Source organism: Erigeron canadensis, chromosome 8 (genome assembly GCF_010389155.1).
Source record: "Erigeron canadensis isolate Cc75 chromosome 8, C_canadensis_v1, whole genome shotgun sequence".
Taxonomy (NCBI): Eukaryota; Viridiplantae; Streptophyta; class Magnoliopsida; order Asterales; family Asteraceae; genus Erigeron; species Erigeron canadensis.
Window position 1 is genome coordinate 35,844,593 of NC_057768.1, and position 24,244 is coordinate 35,868,836.

A 24,244-nucleotide genomic window follows, 5' to 3' on the forward strand; every position below is an offset into this window, starting at 1 on the left:
GATAATCTAGGGAAAAAAATCCGGAATTTATACTCTCCGCCTCTCTTTGTCCCACATGGGGTTGTAAAACCAAAAATAATATATTAATTGTTCAATTTTATCTTTTACATTTTTTTTTAAAACCAACAATAAGACTAGGGATTAGTGTGTCGGAATGCAACAAATTATACCCAAAAGTTTATAGTGTGCACGAACTAACGTTTTTTTCTATTGTATGCATAAACTTAGTAAAAATGTTCAAATCATGCAATGGGTATACGTGGCAGCCCGTATGAGCTGCCACGTGTAAAAAAGTTTATTTGAACAGGCCACGTGTAAGGTTTTTATTGGTCGGTCACAAAAAGTTGCATAATATAAACTTTTTTATTAAGTTTATGCATACAATAAAAAAAAACGTTAGTTCGTGCACACTATAACTTTTTGGGCATAGTTTGTTACATTCCGGTGCACTAAACCCATAAGACTAACATTAGGCCTTAATTAGCACTACTATGGAACTATACCGATACGTCTGGGTGTCAATAGTAACATTTGGCTTTTGAGGTTACATTTTAGTTTGATACTTAAAAAGAGAAATGTGTTTCATATTCAGGTAACAGATTGTTCTGCTTTAGAGTAAATTGTCAAGGAAATTTATGAAGGTTAAATCTTGATACCATGTATGGGTAAAAGCCAAAGGTTAATTACCCAGATGACTTTTATAACAACAAAATTATAAAGTTTAGAACAAGTGGTATGGTAGACTAGTAGAGTTCCGTATATATGTTAAACAAGGACAACTAAAGTTTGATATCATGTATGTGCGATCATTTTGAAGTATCTCCAATCAACTTGTGTTTCAATTAATCTTACCCCTACTAGTCTTATCTTTTTAAACCATTTGTAACTGTTTATCTTTTTTTACACTTTTTCATGACATTTCAGTTTCACCCTCTTATATATTTCACCTTTTTTTTTTCTTTAACCATACACCTACTATTTGAACCCCCACCTTTAATTAATAAAAAGTACGATATATTTATATAAATAAAAGTATATTAAAAAGCAATACTGTAAACCCATTGTAGATTGACTTATCTTGCTTTTTAGATGGAACTGGTCATGTAAAACAAAAAAGGATAACAAACAATAATAAAAAAAGATTTAGAGAAAAAGATTAAAAAGAAGAAAAGTAAGCCGGTGAAAGCAATCACCTACTGACATTCACTTATACTCTTCACATGCATGTGATGACAGTTCACTGGCCACATCAGCCATTTCACCGAGGTTGTTCACTGACCCTTACAAATGGTCTTATGTTCATACCTATTGATCATCCAACACTCGTTTATTCAGTGTATGAAACATCATATATGCATTCACCAAAAAAATATAATTAATCCGGTAGCAAAGTTGGATTTTTCTAAGTAAAACGATGAAATGGGTATGAAACATAACTTAAACCATTAGAATAAACGGAAGTATCAACATGACAAATATAATATATATACATGACATATCACCTATATATGTATGTAACCTTGTGAGCCTATGAAGTATGAACGAATGGACAGTTTTCTGGTTGATTCACATTGCCTCAAAACATTCATCAAATGCCTCATAAGGACCGAATTTTAGACAAGTTAGTAAAAAGAAAAAGGCTGACAAAGATGTGGGTTTTTCAAAATGAACTAATAAAGAAATCCAACAAAACAAACATATTGAGTTATGGAGATGCGGGGTATCGATCCCCGTACCTCTCGCATGCTAAGCGAGCGCTCTACCATCTGAGCTACATCCCCGATTTTGACATTTATAGAATAAACAAATTTAAAAATACACACAATACTATAGTTTCCAAATGGGCTAAGTCAAAATTGGACCCGTTAAAGCTTAACTTTTATAATTATTTGTAATTACTTAACTATCATAGTTATATCGATACAAAATCGATATACAATTTTGATATACATGAGAGTATGGTAAGGTAGATTTGATATACAAATTTAGCATATATAGAATGTTCAATGAGGTAAAATCCATACAAGTTTAGCAGAAAATATTCACAAGAAAGTGTCACGAATTTTATCTTGTATACATGTTTTTGATCTAAACGTTTTTATACAACATGTAACAATAATTTGCAATATATTCCTTTGATAACCAATATTGATGATATCCCTTTTATTAGAAGTTAAATTTGGATATTTAAATTATAACTGAGAGAGGGAGAGAGGGGTATTATTATTTCTGAACGGACTAGTACTATTATTCTATTAATCACCTTCTCAATAATTCCAAGAATAATGAATGTAAAAACGGAAAAATTGATATCATTTTCAAGCAACACAACGTACGCCGGCAAAAATTATATATCATTCAAAACCTACAAATTAAACCCAATTAACCGCTTAATTACTCATTCTTCTTGCCTCAATCATTTCATTTCCATTTATAATTACCTTTATCTATCTATCTATCTATCTATCTATCACACCTTCATAATTTGCCAATATAGTGATCTAATTTTTTCACGCTGGCCATTAATTAATTTCACATTGATTATATATAGTTATGATAATTAAATAAATAAAATAATATTTTTTTGTTAAGAAAAAGGAACGTAGTATGGAATCAATAATGGCAAGGGCACTGGAATACACTCTAAAATACTGGCTTAAATCTTTCTCCAGAGATCAGTTTAAATTACAAGGCCGCACTGTTCAGCTCTCTAATTTAGGTACCCCTTCCTTCCTCCCTTCATTTCACATCCCATCCATTCAGTTATATATATATATCACATGCATGCATGTAATTATACAAATTAATGTGTTGAATTTTGATGTATGTATAGATATAAGTGGCGATGCTCTACATGCTAGCCTTGGACTGCCTCCAGCTTTAACTGTTAGTATGGCTAAATCCGGCAAGTTAGAGATTGTTGTATGTGACATGTTACTTCGTATACTGTTCCAATTTATGTTCTTGTTTGACTTCTAGAGTTTTTCAATTTCAACTTTGACCGTAAATATCTTTATTTGTGTTATCTAATATTTAATGAGATTTACATCAATGAAAATGCATCTAAAACCTAATCTATTTATATATTTTACGTCAAGTATTATATAACACAGCCAAAAGTATTTATGGTCAAAGTTGTGAATAAAAGACTCAGCAAGTTAAACTTAGACTTTTAAAATGGGAAGGAGGGAGTAAATATTACATTATTTGATCAAATGGATTAATGTTGTATTCATTTTTGAATTAGCTACCTTATTTGAGTAATGTACAACTCGAGCCAATTATTGTGCAAATTGATAAGTTGGATGTGGTGTTGGAGGAGAATGATGAGAGCACAAGCAGGTGATCGATCAGCTAGTGTTATATTTTGTTCACTATAATTATATATCTATAAATAATCATTTGGAGTACATACTAATTTGATGTATTTTGCCCTTATAAAATTTAGAAATACACAAACGCCTTCTAGTTCATCAAAAGGCAGTGGCTATGGATTTGCTGAGAAGGTAAAAAGTTTGCTGCAACTATTAGTTTTTTGAATACAGACGGCCTTTTTTGGAATGGCCGGAATTCTTCTTGTTGACTTTATTTTTGTTATAGATAGCCGATGGAATGACATTAAATATACAGACGGTTAATCTGTTACTTGACATTCATGGCGGTGCTAGACATCTTGAAGGAGCAACTTGGTAAATTTATGCTCTACATTCTCTGATATCTATATGTACAATGCTATTTAACTTTTCTCTTTATATGTTATTATTTAATTAGGGCGTCACCAATGGCATCTATTACTATTCGCAATCTTGTTCTGTATACCACAAATGAGAACTGGCAGGTCATATTCTGAAATATACTTATTAAACAATTTTCCATTGATTTTAAAGTAGCTTTTGTCAAACAAATGAGCATTTAGAAACTACGTCACAGGTGGTAAACCTTAAGGCGGCAAGGGACTTTTCATCCAACAAGAAGTTCATATATGTTTTCAGAGTAAATTTCACAATGCTAATCTTCATACCTATAGGTTTCTAACCATATTTTGTGACGGTATATGTTTACCAAAAGGTTTGCATATATGTTATAGGTATAGTAACTTCATCTTCTTTCTCTAATCACAGAAGCTTGAATGGGAGTATATGTGTATCGATCTTTTGCCCCATCCTGATATTCTTGCAAATGCTTCTGAGAGAGCTTCTAGCCCAAAAGAGGATGATGGTGCAAAACGGGCATTCTTTGGTGGTGAACGATGTATTGATGGATTATCTGGAGAGGCTTATGTAACACAATGTTAACCCTCTTAAGACTTGATTGTCTGCATACTTCTGTCATTTTTCGGTTAATTTGTATATTGCTATAACTTTATCCAGCTTCCCTTTACTTTTGTACTCAGATTACAATACAACGGACAGATCTTAATAAGCCATTAGGTCTGGAACTTCAGGTGCATGTTACCGAAGCAATCTGTCAGGCATTGAGTGAACAAGGTTAGTAGAAAGTTGGCTATTCGATCCAGTACTGTGTTTTGATCTGGCTAAGCATGATTATAAAATAATATGAGCAGGACTTCGAGCTCTTCTTCGCTTCTTCAGTGGAGTATATGTTTGTCTTAACAGGGAAGATGTGAATCCACAAGTTCAAGAGGTTGAAAAGTTTATACAGTTTCTTTCGGCGCAATCTTTAGTTGTACTTTTCGACCCTTACATCTCGGGTTGTGTAAACTACTATTCTTTTTTTTTTTTTTTCTCTGGCAGCAATCCACAGAAGCTGCAGGACAGACACTAGTGTCCTTTATGGTGGATCATATATTTCTTGGCATTAAAGATGCTGGTATGTGAAGGGGAATTCGTGTTTTTCCTACTTCGGACAATTGTATTTGTATATCTGGATATGGTAGTGCTCTCAGAAATACACTTCATGTATACAACAACATTGTGACACTTATTGAGAACTCTGATTTTCCAGGGATTCAGCTAGAACTTCTGATGCAGTCACTTCACTTTTCTCGGGTAGCTACCCTCGAAACGTTTTTTTTTTTTAATCTCAACCAGTTTTTGCTTTTCCTTGAGCATCACACAGACACGATTATATGTATGCATAATGACCGTAATGCTATATTTTAGATTTAAGTTGGGTTGTCTTTGATCTTGCAGGCAAGTGTTTCTGATGGTGCAAGTACCAAATACTTGACTCGTTTCATTGTTGGTGGACTAATTTTACGGTATACTTGTTTATTATAAACACCCACTTATTAAATATATATTTGCATGCTCTTTGTTAAATCTTTTAGTTACAGACTGCCAGACTGGCATTTTGATTCATTGAATATTGCAGCTTCGAGTAGATGTAGTTTTTGGTACACGATAGTAGTTGATTGCATTTGCCTGAGAATTCACTCTTTGATAGGCAACACAATCTAGAATTACAGAACAGTCAAAAGGAAGTAGAACTTATAGTCTCATAAATTTCGAAAAGAATTTATGGTTGCATCTCATAACTAATGTGTTTACCTTTGTCAAATTTTGAAACTTATACAAAACACGTGATGATTGAATTCAGGGATACATTCTCTCGTCCACCATGCCCACTACTACAACCGTCGATGGATGATCTTGAAGAGGAACATCCACAAATTCCAGATTTTGGTATGAATTAATTGCGTATTTCATCACGTGCTGACCATTAATCTGCAAAAAAAATTAGCACCTCATTTGAAATTGACATTATGAACCTTCTTGATTAGGAAAAAATTTCTGTCCTCCTATATATCCGCTAGGTGAGCAACAATGGGGACTAAGCGACCGTGTTCCACTCATGTCTCTTCATTCTCTTAAATTTATGCCTTCCGTTGCCCCACCTTCGTTTTCTTCTCAAACTGTCATCGACTGCAAGCCTCTTACGGTACAACATTTTGATATCATTATATAAGCCATTGAACATCATGTATATCACTGGAAGTCTTGAAGGTGGCAAAATGGGGAGGCCGGGCGGGTTGATTAACAGGTCAAAATGGGTAATGTTTTCTAGTATGTGGTCTAAGTAGGGTCAACCCAGAGGCCAGAACTTTTTTGTCCATTTTTTAAGCTGTTTATGATCTATGTGGTAATTATGATTTTTGAATACTTTATTACAATAACATCCTATTTCTGAGTAAAGATTTAGTTGGTTCTATGCTTGAAAAAGTACATTTTGGATGACTTTCAAAACCTTTAAGCTGTTTAGTACTGTCTACATTTAAAAGTTTACCCATTTATCCTGTTAGAAACTAAACATAAGCCGAATTGACCGGTTTAACTCTACATTAGTCATAATTGCTACGTCTGTTTAGTTCTGATATGCGGCCATTCTTTCCAGATTCATCTTCAAGAAGAGTCATGTCTAAGATTATCATCCTATGTAGCTGATGGAGTTGTGATTAATGCCAGTGATATATCATCAGATATACCCATCAGCTCCCTTCAGTTCAGTATGAAAAAGTTAGATATTACTTTTCCATTGGAGACTAGGAAAGACAGCCCATTCAGAGGGACAAGGCTTCATATTGAGAACTTGAACATTTCTGAGTCACCTTCACTGAGGGTTGGGCTGCTTAATCTTGACATGGATGCTGCATGTTTCTGTATGTGGGAAGGCCAACCTATCGATGCCAGCCAGAAAAAATGGACAGCCAGTGCTTCTCTCCTTGGCTTATCTCTAGACACTTCTAATAACGAGAATGAACCTAATGGTTCACGGTCAGACCTATGGAGGTGCATCGAAATTAAAGATGTTAGTGTACAGGCAGCAATGGTGACATCAGAAGGAAGCCCGCTTAGAATTATTCCTCCACCTGGCGGAGTTGTTAGAGTTGGAGCTGTCTGTGAACAATTTGTGTCCAACACTTCAGTTGAACAATTATTTTTTGTGTTAGATCTCTATGCGTACATTGATAACGTCAGTGATAAGATAGAAATGGTTGGCAAAAATAAACCAATGAATACGATGCAGAAAGACTCTTCTGAAAATAAAAGTTTTAGAGAAAAGGTTCCTGCTGATACTGCTATCAGCATGGTATTTAAGAACCTGAAACTAACGTTTCTCGAATCTTCTTCTGTAGACATTATGGGAACACCTCTAGTTCAGTTCATTGGAGAGGATTTGTCATTGCAAGTTACTCATAGAACTTTGGGTGCAGCAATGGCCATTTCATCAACTTTGCGATGGGACAAAGTACAAGTAGACTGTGCAGCCAATGTTGTTGCCCCATCGGGCCCTGAGTTGAGAACTGTGTTTTGGGTTCAAAACATGAAGAATATTCGATCAAATGGAAATGTGGTCTTGATCCCGTTCTTGAATTTAAGCATGGTGCATGTAGTTCCATATGATGCAACGGATACAAAGTGTCATAGTTTGCGTGTATTGGCTTGTATCGCTGGTGTACGTCTTGCAGGAGGAATGAATTATAACGAAAGTTTGCTCCAGCGTTTCGGAATTCTAGGGCTAGATGGCAGGCCAGGGGCAAGACTCTCGAAAGGTTTAGAGCGTTTTTCATCAGGAACCTTGTCAATACTATTCAAGGAGTCACCTCCATTTGTTGATGAGGTGAGGGAGAGTCAAAGTAAGCTCACTATGCTATAAATTTTACTAAAGGTGCCAATCTTGACCCACTTATTATGAATGGGCCAGTTTGGGTTACACGTGTCAAAAAGAAAAACTAAAGGAGCATTCTTAGTTTGATGCTCTTTTAAAACCATAAGTTAAGACATCGATTATGTATAAAAGTTTCAAAAAAGTGAACAAAATAGCTTTTTATGGGTTCTATGCAAATCAGGTTTGACCCTTGTTAAAAAATGACCCATTATGACCTGTTACCAACTTTTCAGACCTGTGCGTCCTGCAACTTCTAATTTTCACTGTCGACGTACATTACTTCAATTGGTAGGGTAGTCATTTAAATTAAATTATTCTTGTTTTTGTATTTAGATGAAAGCATAGGAGACGAGAAGAATAGTAGTTACTTGCAGTTAAGTTCAGCCAACGATGTGTTTATATTACTAGAGCTGAAGGATTGGTTATTTTCTCTGGAAAGTGCGGATGAAATGGAAGAAAGGCATAGTTTTAATGATTTAGAGGATCCTCTTAGAGAAGGGAGATCCTGGCACACCTCTTTCGAGACTTTCAAAGTTAAGGCGAATGGCAGCAAAACCGACACAGTGAATACCGAAAGAAACAAGTACCCTATTGAAGTAGTCAAGGTTTGTAAATAAAATTCCATACCTTATAAAAGTTTCTTCCATTGTTCTACTGCTGATTAACTTTCATTTCTGTGTGACTTTAGGTTGGCATTGAAGGCTTAAAGACCTTGAAACCTCAACAAAAAGGAAATGCACCAACAAAAACCGTTGAACCCCATAGTGGAATAGATCTTGAAGTTGACATAGCACCTTCACAAGATATTGATGTCAATGGGATGTTTACTTGGGCGGTCGAACATTTAAAAGTTTCAGCCAAACAACCGGTGAATATCTTCTACTTCTTTCTACTGAGTTTTTGGTACACATCTAATCAGAATCATATGATCGATATCAAAAGAACTGCATATAGAATTATAGCCTTTTGAGTTTTTACCATTTTCTGATTGTTGTAAGGGACTAACAAATAATATGGCTATAATTGACTCTTTTGTGAAAAAAAAAATAGAGTATAAGTCTTACAAGTTTGGTCCGAAGAAAAGGTAATGTGTCAATATACAGCAAGATAGTTAGTTTTGAAGTAGCTGGTATGGAACTGATTATCCAGACCAGAAATGATTATATGACCCCAAAATAATTAGATAATTAGAAGATTTCAAAATATTAAAAAAACTGCTTATTGCAACTTCTAGAGGCAACAATCAGTTTCAAAAAGGGAAAATAAGTATTATATGTGTGTCGGTATGTACATTGATGATTAGTATTGTGCAGATTGAGGTAATTGTAAGAAAGGATGAATTGCAACACGTTGCTCACTTGTGCAAGTTGGAGATAGACTCAATGGGACGAATAGCTGTTGGGATCCTGCGGCTGCTCAACCTTGATAGATCGTTTGGTCAGGCAGCACTTGATCAATTAAGCCGTCTTGGTAATTCCTCTTTCCTTCTCATTTCTATAAGGCCACCATAGCATGAAATGAAATGAATATGGCTACTAGTGTATTTAATATAGGTAAATAGACGATATAATATATAGGGAAAAAGGTAGAGCAAAACACGATACACTGAATAATATTAATGCAACAATACTAGTTTTTGTGCTTGAGTTAAGAATAATGATAATAGAAGTTGCAGGAAGTGAGGGTCTTGAAGAAATATTCTCTCCAAGAAACCAGAACACTCCTAACAAACGCCCTAGCGTTGACTGTGGTCAATCTTCTCTTGCACCACCGGATAACCCTTCTTCTTCCTTGAATATAACATTAGCCTCACTTGAGGCAGCATTGTCAGATTCACAGTCCAATTGCGCCACCCTTTCTGCTAGATTAGACACTTCCGATTCTTCCAATCCCCATGTTCATAATGTACAAGAACTAACGCAAAAACTAGAGAGTATGCATACTTTATTGATGAAGTTGCGCTCTCAATTATAAAAGTCTTTACCATTCTGGAACAAATGTTCTTTCCCGTGCAGGCTTGTATTATTATTTAACTCATAGTTGCATATATTGTCTATATGAGCAAATGTGTACTTATATAAACTGTTAGATATAGTTGATGAACATTTGTTGATAGAAGATAATATACCAATTTTTGTGTAGTCAGTAAACAATTTGACTTTTTGATGCTCATTTTGACAATCTGTTGATGGGGAGGTGAGTTTTTCCTTTAAAATTGTGAATTATGATGTTTGAAACCAAATCCCCTAGATATTCATAGACATGGCAATGAGAATTATACAAACTTTCGGTTGCCCAGATTATTACTGTCATCAATCATGTTACTAACTGATATTTACCCGAGACTGAGAGAATGTAATTTAGGTTCTATATAGTTGGTTGGGAGGTGTGGAGGGCATACTCATAAGATAATTTGATTTGGGGCAAGATTAATCGTGAAAGTCAAAGGACGCCCTTGTGGGTGCGCCGTCGCAGTGTTGCACCCTGGCTCCGAAATGACAAGTATGGTTGGTTCAATGGATTTTTCCCACCAAAATCAACGTAGGTTGTGTCACGTTACTACCACCAAAAGATATTGGCTCACCAATGGTTGCAACGGTTCGTGTTCTGATAAACGTACACTGGTCTCTGATAAAGACTTATGAGTTATGTTTTTGCTCTAGTTTTTCCTTCCAAATATTGAGTGATCTCAGTCAGAGTCTTCGTTTAACATTTGGAGATACTCTAATAGAACATATATCCTTCTTTTTATAGAAACTTCGACAAATTAATAGGTTTGTAAGTCATTTTTTAGTTTGGTAACGCATTTGACATAAAATAACAAGTTAAATTTTTATCTACTTCAAGATCAATTTTTAGAACTTTCTGAGAAATCAAAAAGTAATAATGATACAAGGTATTAATTATATAATATAAAATATCATCATCAGTTGACAAAACTTAAGTAGTTATATAATGTTACAATCTACTTGAACAAAACTATGCATTTTCCAAAAAAGAAAAAAGAAAAATAAAGGGTTAGTATAAGCTAAAATAAATAAAGTAGTATGAAAAAGAAATATCTTTTTGGTTTTGGCTGGTAGTAACAAATAATATTTATGAAATAGAAAAGAAAATAAAAGGAAAAATAGTAAGTAAAATGCCAAGGCTTATCTTCATTTCACTCCACTTGGTGCTAGCTAATGGCTTCCACAACCATTTTCCATCTAATTTACCCATTCAAAACCTCTCTAAACCCATCATTCCATAAGCCCACATCCATCAAATGCACTTCAGATCAGTCACCAGACTTCCCCTCTCCGGACACGTCAACCACCACCAGCCAGGACACCTTTCCCATAGAAAAACGACGAAAATCAGAAATCCTTAGAGACCGAAAATCCAAGGCTGGGCTTGTAAAAACCGAGCCACCCAACTTTGAAATTGGGTGGAAGAGGACTGTTCCTATCCCGCTAGAGAAGCCTGTGGGTTATGTAATAATGGACTATTTGGAGAAACTGGAGGAACTGATGAGTAAGGAGTACGGATCAACCGCGTTGTTGGCTAAAGTAGGGGAGATTGTGGCCGAGAGAGCGAGAGAAGAAGCCGAGGATTTGAAAGAGGATGGGAAAGTGGAAGACAGGATGGTGACTGAGCTTTTTCGGGTTCTAAAGCTCATGGAAATGGATCTGGCTATGGTGAAAGCTGCTGTGAAAGAAGAGACCTTGAATGAGAGGATCCAACAAGCCAAAGCTAGGTGTCGTCAAGCCATTCTTGTTGCTAATTCGTTTTGATTTCTGATCACTTTTTTGGAATGTGCACCTTGACATAACATATTTTACGTCGGTCATTTTCATCATATATTATATATGGAGTTTCTGATAGCTTAAGTAGCAACTTAATTTGATCAAACTCACAAGTAAATAATGAAAGATGAAAGGGCTTTGTCTAAAACATGAGATGGATTATGTCTCTTAATTGTAAAGTAACTAACAAGCTGGGTAAGAAACCGACATTCATACATTGGTAATTGGGTGATCATATATGGGCCTAAACCCAGTCAGGACCGCTGATAAACCAACGCGACCCACAACCCGTATATATACTACAAGAAACGTGACCCACGGATTGGCCGATGTTTTACTGGGTCGGGTTTTGAAGTGGGGACGGTTAACCCATCCTAGGCCCTACAGGCTACAACCCTAACAACTCTTTAGAAACTGGAAACATGATCATGCTGGTTAAAACTATCGAGTTTATATTTTAACACAACAAATACATAGCGAGCATAATCAAATGAATATACATATACTAACCATGATGTGTTACAGATTCAAACCAACATCAATATATTAATTAGAGCGCTACAGATTTCATGCATATATTATACCTATATACTAAAAACCAACATCAATTTGACTGTCATAAATGATGAAAAACCGAAAGTTTAATTTGATAAAATTATTACCTAAAAATATCTCATCTCAACTAATCCTTCTCAATTCAACAGTCACATTCATGTGCATTGATAATTCAGCATAATTAATGGGAAGCATTATAAGCAACAGTCAAACAATGTTTATCAATTATCTTATCAACAGCCATGCTTCGGACCTACGCGTTTTCGTTTTCAATTGGGCTTAGCCCAGGCCCAGACCTGGACCAAAACCTGATTTTTAATAAAATGTAGGGACGTGGAATGGGCCGGTGCTTAACAGGTAGAGCGGGTTCAGGCTTGATCACAACAAAGTTTCGAGAAATGTGTTACATACGTTCAGTGCATCTATTTGAATAGAAGGTTCTAAATTCTATGATGGGTTAATTTATGCAAGGGACAAATAGCAGTAGTAGCTCTTAAACATTCTAAGAAATACAATATCAATCAGATCCCTAACAACCATATGATGCATCTGATACTGCAAAAGTATGCAAAACTAATAACTTTGGAATTAAAAGGCTCTCAGCAAAGGTGTATTATTTCTCACTGTTTCAAGGGGGGAAAAAACTACTATCATTATAGATCGTTCAAGATATATGGAGAGGGATATGAATATATGATCATAAGTTTTTGCATCCCATTTCATCTAAATGGTAATATATTTTTTCCAATAAAACTAACTCTAAGTTGATGGTTAGCACTACAATAAGTAATCTACCTAGTTACAAAATTCATGGGATGGATCAGTTGAATATTTCCAAATAACAAGACCACTTAAAGAATCAACATATCACCAGACGAACCCGGATGTAGCCAGTTGAATTGAGGGATCCATTTAGAGCCAAACATGCAACAAGCTTGTGTCTATATCTAACATTGAAATTTGTAAGTGTATCCCCGCCAATGCTTCCTAACTTCTGGTCAGCTGTCGCCAACTTCTGGTCAGCTAAATACTGTTGTCGCTAATAAGTCATACAATGATAAAATCCAACATGTTTGCATATATCATCTGGAAAAAAAAAAAGTCTAATTATGGCCCATAGAGGACACTAAATTGACCCATTTGCTTCTGAATGGGTCAATGTGGATTGCATTCTATCTCAAATAGATCTAAACAAAATATTTAGCTAGTAGGGAAATGGATGAAGTGGCTCAAATAAAGTCCAATGCATACGATCTCCTAACTCCCTCTGAGTTCATAAATTAGAAACTTATTGTAATATTATCGTTTTTCAAATTATATTTACAGCTGTTCAAGAAAATGCATCTGGTTCAAGCCAGCATGGTCCAAATCATTTCAGCCCAAACCCGTTGTGACCAACTTCCAATCTTGCCACCTCTAATGGTTCAAGTAGAGAGAAGTGAAATGTCCCCAGATACGTATGCAAGAGTGTAGACTATGATTTTGAAGTTGTTCATTCTAAAGAGCATCTCATACCTCTATTTTCGCTTCTTTTTCTTTTTCTTGTTGTTTTCCACGCTTTCCACAGATGGGGTTTTGCCAAACGTTTTTTGAGATGCTTTGATAACAGTACACACATGAGGGTCATCATCGGGAATGTTTTCAAGCAAAATCTTTGCAGCTTTATGGGCCCCTGAAGCCACAAGTGCCTGGTACATCCTGCAAAACAAGACCATTACAGGTGCTACTTTTAATACATTTCCCATAATAGGGTCGATCTGGTTCTTAATCTTTAATATGTAAGATTTGAAACTTGGCTAAATTGGAAACTGGTCAACTGGGTTGCTAAGTCGAAAAAGTCATCTGAAACGTTTGCAGTAGTGAAACTTCATTTAGAAACTAAATTATCATGGTGTATCTAATAACTAGTTTATGATAATCTTATTTGATAAATGGAGGCTTCCTCTTCGATGTGGAGCGCTGCTACAATGTAATTGGAGATGAACAGCAAGAATGGAGAGACTGCAATGGCCCTGTACCAGTTTTAGTTTCTATTTGTTTTTGTCATTGTAATCGTTATTTGAGTTTTTGCTAGACATAGCATAGCTGACACATATATGGCATGTCATATGTGTGAACTAATGGTAATCTACCATATCACTTGTACTAAACCTTTTGATGTTGCTATAATATTGATCGGGGCAACCTTTAACCCCCCAAAAAATTAATATTATTTGATACATTTCATTTATCTTATTTGATACATCTCATTTATTCACATATTTAACCTGCCTGACCACTCACACTGCTGACAAGGCTAATTCCCACTCCAGAAAAACAAATGTGTTTTTCATGCTTTTCCACTCGGTTCAATTTGCACAAAAAGAACATGACTTGTCTGTCTATCCCCAAGTTAAAAAGATTTTCAGAAAAGCCATGTTCTGTCATATATACCGAATGGGTATTATCAGAGCTAGGGTTTACGTAGTCATGTAGCCTTATCTAATGAAACTAACCTTACAGAAGTCAACACATTATAAGGAAGGCCAGCGGTCTGATATTCTTTCCAAACTATAAAGGAACGTTCTAGATCTTTGGCACTAACACAAGCACTGAGAAGAAAATCATGACTTTTTCTTGACGGTTGAATACCCATGTCGTCTTTAATAGCCTGAAGTAGATCTAACCCAAATTGCACATCGGTTGGTTCCATCTCAGCGATTTGGCAAAACACCTAATATAAAACCATCATAGTATATTATTTGAATCAGATTATGGCATCTGAATTGGACTAACAAATTTGATAAGAGAAAGTTAATATGTATGATAGAGAAGGCAATATGAACAGGTCAACGGGTTGGTTAACACCAACAAATTTTTCCATTTTAATCGTTAGTTATTAACATTGTCCATTTTTATAATTAGTTATTAGCCAAGAACAACTAATGCATTAACTATGATGACAAATGCAATATTCTTTCAAATCTTTACATAAAATAAATTTAGAAGGTTATATGCATTTAGAAATAGACTTGGACCCACTTTCCGCCCACTCAAACCATTTGAATCATATATATTTACCTAAAAAACTTTTGTTCACTCATATGAGATAAAACGTAACTTAAGACGACCCATTTCCAAGTAGATGAATTGAAAGTGCCAACTCTGACAACTACCATGACATATTTGGGATATAATGATATATATGTCAAACCTTAACAAAATCATCTTGATTAGAGAGAGAGAGAGAGAGAGAGAGAGAGAAAGAGAGAGTAAGATGAGAGGGAGAGGAGGAGAGAGTTAAAAACCTCATCAAAGATAACATCTATAAACATCTCGTCGGTTCTTGACTTCTCCACACGTTGCTTGAGCAAATCAATAGCAGGGCTATTCCAGGGTACAATGAATGAGTGAGGCATACAGGTTAGAGGACAAAATGATTTGTGTCAGGTCAAAGAGGGTGTATTAAGTGTGGGTCGTGAGTGACGAGTCATGTTGACCCAAAACACTTCATTGTCCATATTAATGAAATCTCTAAATAACTAATGGATTGAATACGATCAAAAACCTATATTAATATTACAAATTTAAGGCAGTAGTTTAATGCTTTGAATCAAACCGAATTAGAAGGTTGTACACTTAGATGTATTAAAAATACAATTTGGGCAACTTATAACCCATTCAACCCATTTCCTTTTTACCTTTTCCCGCCTCGTAATTCACCCTTTTAACCTGCTTAAGAGTAAACAAAACTCAAATCTACCATATAAAAGCATAAGGGTAGAACAATTACCCCATGAGCTTGTGTCGAACACAATACAGAATGACCCTGCCACATCCATCGTCCCAATATTCTGATTCGTGCAATTTATTCAGTAGCTGAAGTAAACGGCTTAGCTCACCTTCAGATTGAAGATGTTCCTGAAAGATGTCTTGAGAGTTATACCAATCTAAAAGAAAAGAAAAGAAGCAAGAGTAACATCAAACACTTACAATAAGACATATGGTGGCCTTTGGCTCTAAGTTTGCTTCAGCTTGTTTGATTTCATCATATAATTCGAGGGCATCGGCCATTTGGTCATTTGAAGCAAGTGCAGAAACAAGCACGCTTTTAATTTCATTTTTACTAATGGCAGGAATTCCCTCATCTAACAGAACCTGCATATGACATATAATTATCTGTTATCAAAAATTGTAACCAGTTTCAAAGGGTTCCAGATATTCAAATCGTAACTGCAAGCTTACCTCCTTTGCCTTCTCAAATAACCCACAAGCTGCATATGCATTTATAAGAGCCATGAAAATGTGCTTTGTAGGTAAGACTCCCGATTCACTCAGTTCATTACGATACTACAGAAATTATCACATAATGGCTTATATTAATACTACTTCCAAAGAACTTGAATGTACATTAACCCGAACCATAGACATCATCTACATCAAACCGTGTAATTAGAAAGTCCAAAAAAAATACATATTTACACTTATATAAAAAGAAAACCACATGAGTACATTTGCCAAATCACCATAGAAACCACTCTAGTGTTGCTGATTTTCACATTTTATTAAATGGGGGGTCGCTAACCTTTATGATATCTTCTTCACAGTTGCAATTGCCTATAATATAGCTAAAAGTTTGAGAATCTGGTTTGACATTTAAAGCATCCATTTCTTTTAGAACCTTCAGACCTTTATGGAAGTTCTTCTGCATGTAAAAACATAAATAGTTATCAACAAAAGAGCAAGTGATACATGCAAAATCTAGCAAGAACTAATAGCATGGATGCCATGTGCTACTAACTTGCCTACAATATAAAACAGAATTCACATGCAAATATGCTGTATGATATGACTACACCTGAAGTGAGGGACTTTCATGAACTATTTACATGTTTGTCCAACTACATGTAGGTAGCAATTTCAACCCATTCATAAGAAAACGGGTTGATGGGGGCTGACACGATTTCGTAACGGATCCAACAATACAAAAAAACGGCTATAATGCTAGAATATGTTAAAGAGGTCAGCAATCACTTAACATGCATTTAATGCTTAAGTGTCCTACATTCGTTTTTCATTCAGTTGATATCTGAAAACAAAGAAAAAAAAAAGAGAAAAATATCGCCGCTGATGTGGTGAAGGAGTAAACGAGTCAACAATATTAACGAGCAACTAGTGATTTGAGCACAAGCTTGCTAAATTTCAATCTTAAGTTGAACAAAAGTTACTAATCAATTAGCTTCATAGATTCGGGCTTAAAAATAATAGTAATTGGCTCGGCCCATTCAAAAAACTCCTTTAACACTTCTACTCAAACGATCTAATGAAACTTAACAAGCCTAGATACAGTGTGTTTTATGAGCCCTGAAATAAGTTTATTTGTAATCATAGATGAACCTATCTGACCTCGAGCTTGAGCTACAAGACAAGTATATAGAACTCGAGACTGTAAACGAGTATTACGATCTTGAAAGTAGTTATCAAGCTTGAACAAAAGTATGAAAAGCTAACCGAGCTCAAGCTGAGTAACTATTATACATGCCAAACCCAAATTTCAAGTTACTTAGCCTAGCACAGATTGTTTACATCCCTCGGTGGGGTGCCCCAACCAAAAATGACCCGTTTACAAACAAATACTATAATTGACTGTTTTGACACACACATTAGATATACCTGTTATGACCCAAAACCATTTTCACACGTTACCCATTCTCCAATCTTCCCACCTGTAATTATTGCATAAATATAATGGATGACATTACCTGTCGAAAGTAGCCACCCATTATAGCATTGTACATGTTAGCAGTAGGCTGTTTGTTCAATTTCTTCAGATCTTTCATCACGCCATATGCTCCGTCAAACTGCAAATGATATGCAAGATGTAAACATATTTCATACCAAAATACTTCAAATTCAACATGAGAAATAAATCAGCTGCAAGAAGAATTACTTACATCTTTTAATTTCACACACAGGTTTGTCATAATCCTAATGGTCTCTACATCCACCCGTATATCATGATCATCTATCATGGATTTAATGCGATAGACCTACCATCCAAGACCATAAAATCAGAGCTATTATCAATACTGAGTGTGAAATAGTCAAATAGTATAAATCATTAGATTAAGAAAAAAAAGGAGCCCTGACAACATACCAGATTATAATCGCAAGTAGTATAACATGACGTAAGTAAGGAATTGACCGTGATGGTGGGCACATTTAAGCCAGCCTTAAGCATGGTATCAACTAAATCAATTGCCAAATGTACCTGTCTCAGTTAACAGAATAATAAACTATCAGAAATTTCAAGTAACCAGTAGTATAAAAAGGGCATATGTTTGCATCGAAGAGACAATGACGACACTGATGATAATTTAATACTTATTTATTTAGAGATGAATGGATATATGATTACAGAAAAAAGAGGGACAGAAAAGTCAAACATTTTTCTCACCTCCAGTGATTCGCAACACGTTTTGACAAGCTTCTCATAAGCTGATGATGATGGAATCTTTAGTTCTGCTTGCAAACTTTTAAACTTCAAAACAATGTCTTCAATCTTCAAATCAAGACATCAAGTCATTAGTCATCAACAACAGCACTAAACTGATAAAAGTTCATAACAGTCGAGCATGAAATGTTTTATCACAATGACACATGATACATGGAAAGTGATGACATCATGACATCACTTTATACTCTTAAACAATCTTCTTTTTTCCATGGCATGGTCATGTACCAAAAAGAATGTTCCCTATAATGTAAATAAATGCAACTATTATGATGTATGATGCCATGACAGCATTATAGCAACCATGATCATAAGATTTAGGTGGTTGAATTAAAGAGACAATATAAAGTTCGTACCCCATATCTTTCTATTAGATACCCACTTAAGAATTTATTATTTGTTTAACTATTAGCATCGAAGAACTAATAACCAAATGGTTTTTAGATGGGTAAAGTGGTTCATGATAAATATCATTTGATTTGCAAAACTTAGCATTAACTTTCCTTTTAATTTGTTTTTGAAGAAGTGAGTAGGCAATTGATGATCAAGTAAATCAAGTACGTATACAATGAAACAACTATCACTACTTGGGGATAAAAATGAACCAATACTTCTAGGCTTTACATGCATGAACTCATAATCTCTTGACCTCTATACACAAAAGAAAGGAGGCATTGTCGTACAGATTCAAACTCCTCAAAGGGTTCACCCTTCACAGCCATGAAGATTATTAAAAAAAAAAACCAAAATGACTACAAACTTGTAAAAACGCATTGATAAAGAGAAACTAGTTCATATAGTATTAAAAAACATAGACAAAGCTTTCAAGCAGATAAATAGGAGCTCAAAATCAAAGGTCTCAACATAATTAGCACATCAAAGAATATTTCAGCAAAAAAAAAAATTCAAGTCAACTAGTCTATGTGAACTACGGGATTTACAACATCAAGTCAACAAAAACAAATTTCAGCAAAAAAAAAAAAAATCACAATTCTTGATTTAGTATAACAGCTAAATACAAGACAGGTACTGACCTGTATGTTTGGTAAGCTTACTGCATAGCTGTAAATCAAATCTAATAGATATTCCCTTGCATCCTCTGTATCAAACAAAAATGCCAAAGAAAGAACTAAGAAAGGTAAATATCATAGTCACATAAATCGCTAGACAGTCACGATCTGTGATCCAGATCGTTCGTACCAAATCACAGTAAGGTCGCTCCTGGAACGGTCAAGGGAGAATCTTAGATGTCAGATACTATATGCTTCCAGATCGTAAACGTCAATTTCTATATTTTAGTGCAGAATTCGGTTCACAAGTAAAATAAGTTACCTTCAGCTTTGAGTTCCAGTATAAATTTCTTAGCATAGGACTCCAATAGAAGCCTTCCCAACCATTCAAAAATCCTTTCCTTGTTCTCTTCTCGGGAAACTTTCTTTATATCTATTTTTTCTAGAAGCATCAACACCTCATCTTGTCGGCCCGCTTCACACAAGGCTATCAAATAGCTTTCTGCAAAATCAACACCAACAGTGCCAATAAGGTTTCTACTGTGAGCATTTATGCATATTTATAATCCACATAGGCCCTTCAAGTATAATAAATTTACCTAACAAAGCATACATTATGTGATATAACAATAAATTCTGTTCCAGAACTCCGATGTATGAAATTGGAGTACAAACTAATTTTGTAGATCAGAACTGACTAGAATAATCAAAGAACATATAGCTTTTAATGTGTCATGTACCAAAAGTTCAAACACAAACTCTTCATTGGATTATAAATTATACCGTAACTATTTGATATACATTTGAAGATATAACTGTGTTTTCTCCCATAAAGAATATCTGCTCTAGATCTATGCACAGTGAAGCATGCACGTGTTTGAGATCTTACGGGCAACCAAGAAAACAGATTTTGCATTTGAAACAATGAACAACAATATTTGGATCCGGATATTAAAAGTCAACATAGCTGGTATCTAAAAAAACATGAAGTTCTTGGATGTTGAATACAAACCAGGGAAGTAGGCCTCGTCGCTGTCATTACTGATTAGAGTTTTTATCTTCTCTTCATCACCAACCTGTATCCATAGAAGCATCTCGTAGTACGCCAGTCTCGAAAGGGAATCCGGATTATCCTTTCTAATGTTTTTACAGAAGAAGTGAAATTCTTCAACCATACCCATGTCAATGATAAACATAAGAAAGGGACCATAAGTAACTTCCTCGACTTTAAGACCACGCTCCCTAATAGCTTCAAAAACCATATAGGCCCTATGGAACTCTTCTAGAGCTAGATCCTCATCATCTGCTTTCCTAGCCTTCTCTATGCAAACTTCTATCATGGCATTAAAATCCTTAACACCGGTTTCACAGTGCAATTTACCAAAGAGTTGTATAGTACAATTGGCGCCTAGTTTGTGTGTACACATTCTAACCAGCTTCCCATAATGATTTTCCTGTGTAGAAGTGAAGGTCCAACTTTGCTTCCTCAACCGGGTAACTTCTTTGCGACGTATCGATGCAATGCTAGTTTTTGGTATTCGTGACCATTGATCATCCAAATCCGAATCCAACGTTCTAATTGGTAGCTCATCATCTCTCTCATCTGATTCGGATAGAGCAATTGTATGTTCTGCAGTTCAACTATAATAAGTACGAAAAAAGCCAACTATCAACATGACTTGGATGAAACTTAACAAGTTCAGCATTGCTTGCCATATTACATATGTAACTTCGACACTCATTTCGGGTAATTCATCAACCAAAAATTAGACTACTTGTGTAACTTTGACACACATTTGGGTTAATTCATCAACCAAGAGGCTGAGAGTTCAAGTCTCAATTGAGACAAAAAAAAAAAAAGGATTTAGCAATATGTGGTTAGAGGGTATGTAAGTCTTTGCCTTTAAAAGAAAAACAAAATATCACAAAACTGTGTCATGCTTAAACTTCTAACAACCCCAATTGGCCAATGTCAGACCACCCCAAGCCTACTGCCTGTCACATAGAAGGTAAACCAAGCTCACACATATGGCAGCCCAAACAACTAATCTAAAGTCACCAAGGGATTTTTTCTGATATACGTAATCCATCATTGGCTCATGGTTAAACCTATCAACTTCGGAGCCAACACTTGTGCATCGTTGGTTCCTTCCGTTGGAGAGAACTTTGTATGTATGGTCACAATTACCTATATGGGCAAACACTCTCCTTAGTGGGCAAACACTCTCCTATATGGGAATCATGACCAACTGAACTACACGTTTGAACACTAAACCAAATGTTTCCGCCTGTGGAGCTCAAACCCGTACAGTGAATATCACCGAGTTTTTTTTATAATATTTAAGAGTAAAAAGAAAAAAGAAGTATCTCAATTCAACGTTCCTATTTTCATATAACAGTCCACAGCATACAGTTACGAAATAACACATACCGCTCAATACACGCGCGAGGTCCTTCTCAAGAGCTCTCGGATCTGTGAAACAGTACAAAGATACATCAAAAACTTTACATTTTCAATTTTATAAATTCCTATAACTGAAAATCATTAAATATTGATTCCTATGAGAACACTAAAAAAAGATATACAAAATGTCATATAACCGATTTTGAAACAATGTCATATAACTTCGTGGCAATAATATTATAGATGTAGATATATGTGTGTGTGTGTATATATATTTATGATGATGATTACGTTTCTTTACGGGAGCTTTGATGCTGCATTCAACAGCTAATGCACTCAGAGGTTTAATGCTAACAGATGATTTTCCTTTATTTTTCTTTGATTTATTCGATTTAGTCGACTTTGAGGGTTTTAAACCGACGGCAACGGGGCTGGTGTTGGTTCCTTGAAGATAGTTTTTTAGGGTTACGCCTTTTGTTGTTCCGGCGGGAGCGGCGTTAGATTGTTGGAGATAGTTTTTTAGTGTTACGGCGGCGGCGGTGGTGGAGCGGCTGGTTGCGACGGAATTTAACAGCTTTGTTGTGAGGGTTTTAACCTTGCCGGACATTTCTCACCGCCCATATACTGCTGCAACTGCCCGATTCCAATTGCAATTGCAATTACAAATGCACAAAATGTGAATTGCGATTATTATAATTTTATTATTATTATTATTATCGTTTCATTTTTAACACGTTTTTTATAAAACATGGATTTTCGAGAAAAATTGTTTTTACAAACTTTATACGAGTATAGCATATGCTTCGGTACTTGTTCGTCGCGGGATTCGTTGTATACAAGCTAATACAAGGCGATGTTGAAAATCGATTTTTTGGAACCGGATCAACCAACCCAAAAGATCTGGTTCAATATAATCGGTTGAATTTTTCATTTTACTTTTATATTTTATAAAAAAAAAAAATACTTAACTTGTACAATCAAATTAGGGCTTGTTTGTTTATTTATCTATTAAATGACTGAATGGAAAAAAGTAACTGAATAGAAACATAATGTTTGTATGGATTAAGTTAGTATAGTTATTTTTTTACTTATTAAGTTAATAACAAACATATTTGATTTACTTAATGAATTAAGTCAATCAAGATTAAGTCATGACTTTTTAACTAAGTCATTATCAAACACCACCTAAGCTAGTTAGTAGAAACTGATTAGAAATTGATACAAAATATTTATAATAAATAACATAAAATTTAAAGTTTACAAACAACCAAAATTTACATTAAAAATACCAGAGCAAGTACTTGCGCGTTACGGCAGTGAGATTGTGGTGGTGATATCTAGGTCATAGAGTGTAATAGGTTATAGGAGTTGATATGTCATAGAGTATGATGGTCAAATGTCTTAGCCGTACAAGCTCCGCCTTCGGATTTAAAAATTTGTCAAATGTATATAGAATGACATCTCTAATAAAAGAACATGAAATTTTGAGAACACCCATACAATTTTTATAATTTATTGATGTACGGTTTTCGAGATAAAAGATTTTAAATGAATTAGAGAAATAAATGATTTATGAAGGAGAGGGAACAAAGATGATTGGTTAAGATTTGAGGAAAATAAAGGGTATTATAGTTATTTTAGGTAAATATAATTAAATAGATATGAGGGGTATTTTGGAGAAGTACTTAAAATCAATATTAAAAATTTCAAGTTCAATGTTAAAAATCTAAGGGAAATCTGCTTTATAGTATAGTATAGATATAGATATATATAATCATCAAATGAATAAAAAAAACTCAAAACCGGAAAAAGACCTTCAAAAACGGTATGTCCAAACCAAAATGCGATTTGAAGCCAAAATCAAACGGTTGAACCCGACAACTCTAAGAAGGTCGGTTCAACCGGGCGGTTCAACTCGGTATTTATAACATTTCAATTGAGTGAGTTATTATTATTATCTTGGAAAATAGTCGGAAACGAGATGGTTCGATTAGAATGTTTACATTAAGCTTAAAAGACTAGACGTACTAAGATTAATTTAATAATAAAAACCTAATCTATTTAAAAGAAGAAATAACATATACATGAATGATAAAGGAAACCATAGTAAAATCAGTTTCAAAGACGTGGTCCAAAATAATCCTTACAAGTTACAAGACATGTTTTAATCATAGGATCAAGCCACATGGAAAATCAAAGGGGTGGTGAAGAAACATAATACGAGTAAGTGGATTACACATGTCAAAGTTTTAAGATATTAGAAATATTATTAGACTAAAGTTTTAGGAGGATCAATCATTTTCTTTAAAATCTCTTATATAAATAAAACAAAATTGTTTCTAGAACTTTTTTTCCTATGTAGCATGAC

General features: G+C 34.9%; 4 protein-coding genes and 1 non-coding gene across 6 annotated transcripts; 3 read left to right on the forward strand and 2 right to left on the reverse strand.

Moving 5' to 3' along the window:
* Positions 1 to 1,708: 1,708 nt before the first annotated feature.
* TRNAA-AGC lies at positions 1,709 to 1,781 on the reverse strand. The gene has a single exon. It is a non-coding gene; the product is annotated as a tRNA-Ala (tRNA).
* Positions 1,782 to 2,607: 826 nt separating this feature from the next.
* On the forward strand, positions 2,608 to 7,617 carry LOC122610717. The gene is made up of 16 exons (XM_043783683.1): positions 2,608 to 2,719; positions 2,834 to 2,922; positions 3,248 to 3,342; positions 3,449 to 3,506; positions 3,601 to 3,689; positions 3,772 to 3,838; positions 3,931 to 3,993; positions 4,122 to 4,280; positions 4,394 to 4,487; positions 4,565 to 4,644; positions 4,755 to 4,830; positions 4,966 to 5,009; positions 5,154 to 5,221; positions 5,560 to 5,645; positions 5,744 to 5,901; positions 6,355 to 7,617. The coding sequence occupies exons 1-16, from the start codon at positions 2,608 to 2,610 to the stop codon at positions 7,615 to 7,617; spliced, it is 2,601 nt and encodes an 866-aa protein (XP_043639618.1).
* Positions 7,618 to 8,924: 1,307 nt separating this feature from the next.
* Positions 8,925 to 9,603, forward strand: LOC122610718. Its single transcript, XM_043783684.1, has 2 exons — positions 8,925 to 9,099; positions 9,305 to 9,603. Exons 1-2 carry the CDS (start codon positions 8,925 to 8,927, stop codon positions 9,601 to 9,603), a joined length of 474 nt encoding a protein of 157 aa, XP_043639619.1.
* A 1,165-nt stretch (positions 9,604 to 10,768) lies between these two features.
* On the forward strand, positions 10,769 to 11,492 carry LOC122578973. Its single transcript, XM_043751045.1, has one exon. It carries the CDS (start codon positions 10,812 to 10,814, stop codon positions 11,400 to 11,402), a length of 591 nt encoding a protein of 196 aa, XP_043606980.1. The 5' UTR covers positions 10,769 to 10,811; the 3' UTR covers positions 11,403 to 11,492.
* A 1,135-nt stretch (positions 11,493 to 12,627) lies between these two features.
* LOC122579859 (pentatricopeptide repeat-containing protein At4g04790, mitochondrial-like) lies at positions 12,628 to 22,609 on the reverse strand. 2 transcript variants are annotated; one of them, XM_043752115.1, is made up of 17 exons: positions 22,168 to 22,609; positions 21,904 to 21,945; positions 20,485 to 21,102; positions 19,795 to 19,974; positions 19,497 to 19,561; positions 18,406 to 18,510; positions 18,106 to 18,219; positions 17,903 to 17,998; positions 17,711 to 17,809; positions 16,534 to 16,653; positions 16,194 to 16,298; positions 15,942 to 16,106; positions 15,742 to 15,869; positions 15,257 to 15,335; positions 14,465 to 14,682; positions 13,485 to 13,667; positions 12,628 to 13,055 (listed from the first exon to the last, which is right to left on the reverse strand). In XM_043752115.1, the coding sequence occupies exons 1-16, from the start codon at positions 22,481 to 22,483 to the stop codon at positions 13,487 to 13,489; spliced, it is 2,631 nt and encodes an 876-aa protein (XP_043608050.1). In that variant the 5' UTR covers positions 22,484 to 22,609; the 3' UTR covers positions 12,628 to 13,055; positions 13,485 to 13,486. The 2 variants fall into 2 exon arrangements, with proteins under 2 accessions (XP_043608050.1, XP_043608051.1); XM_043752116.1 differs by lacking the exon at positions 12,628 to 13,055 and having other exon boundaries at positions 13,199 to 13,667; positions 16,534 to 16,565; positions 16,638 to 16,653.
* Between the last annotated feature and the right edge of the window lie 1,635 nt (positions 22,610 to 24,244).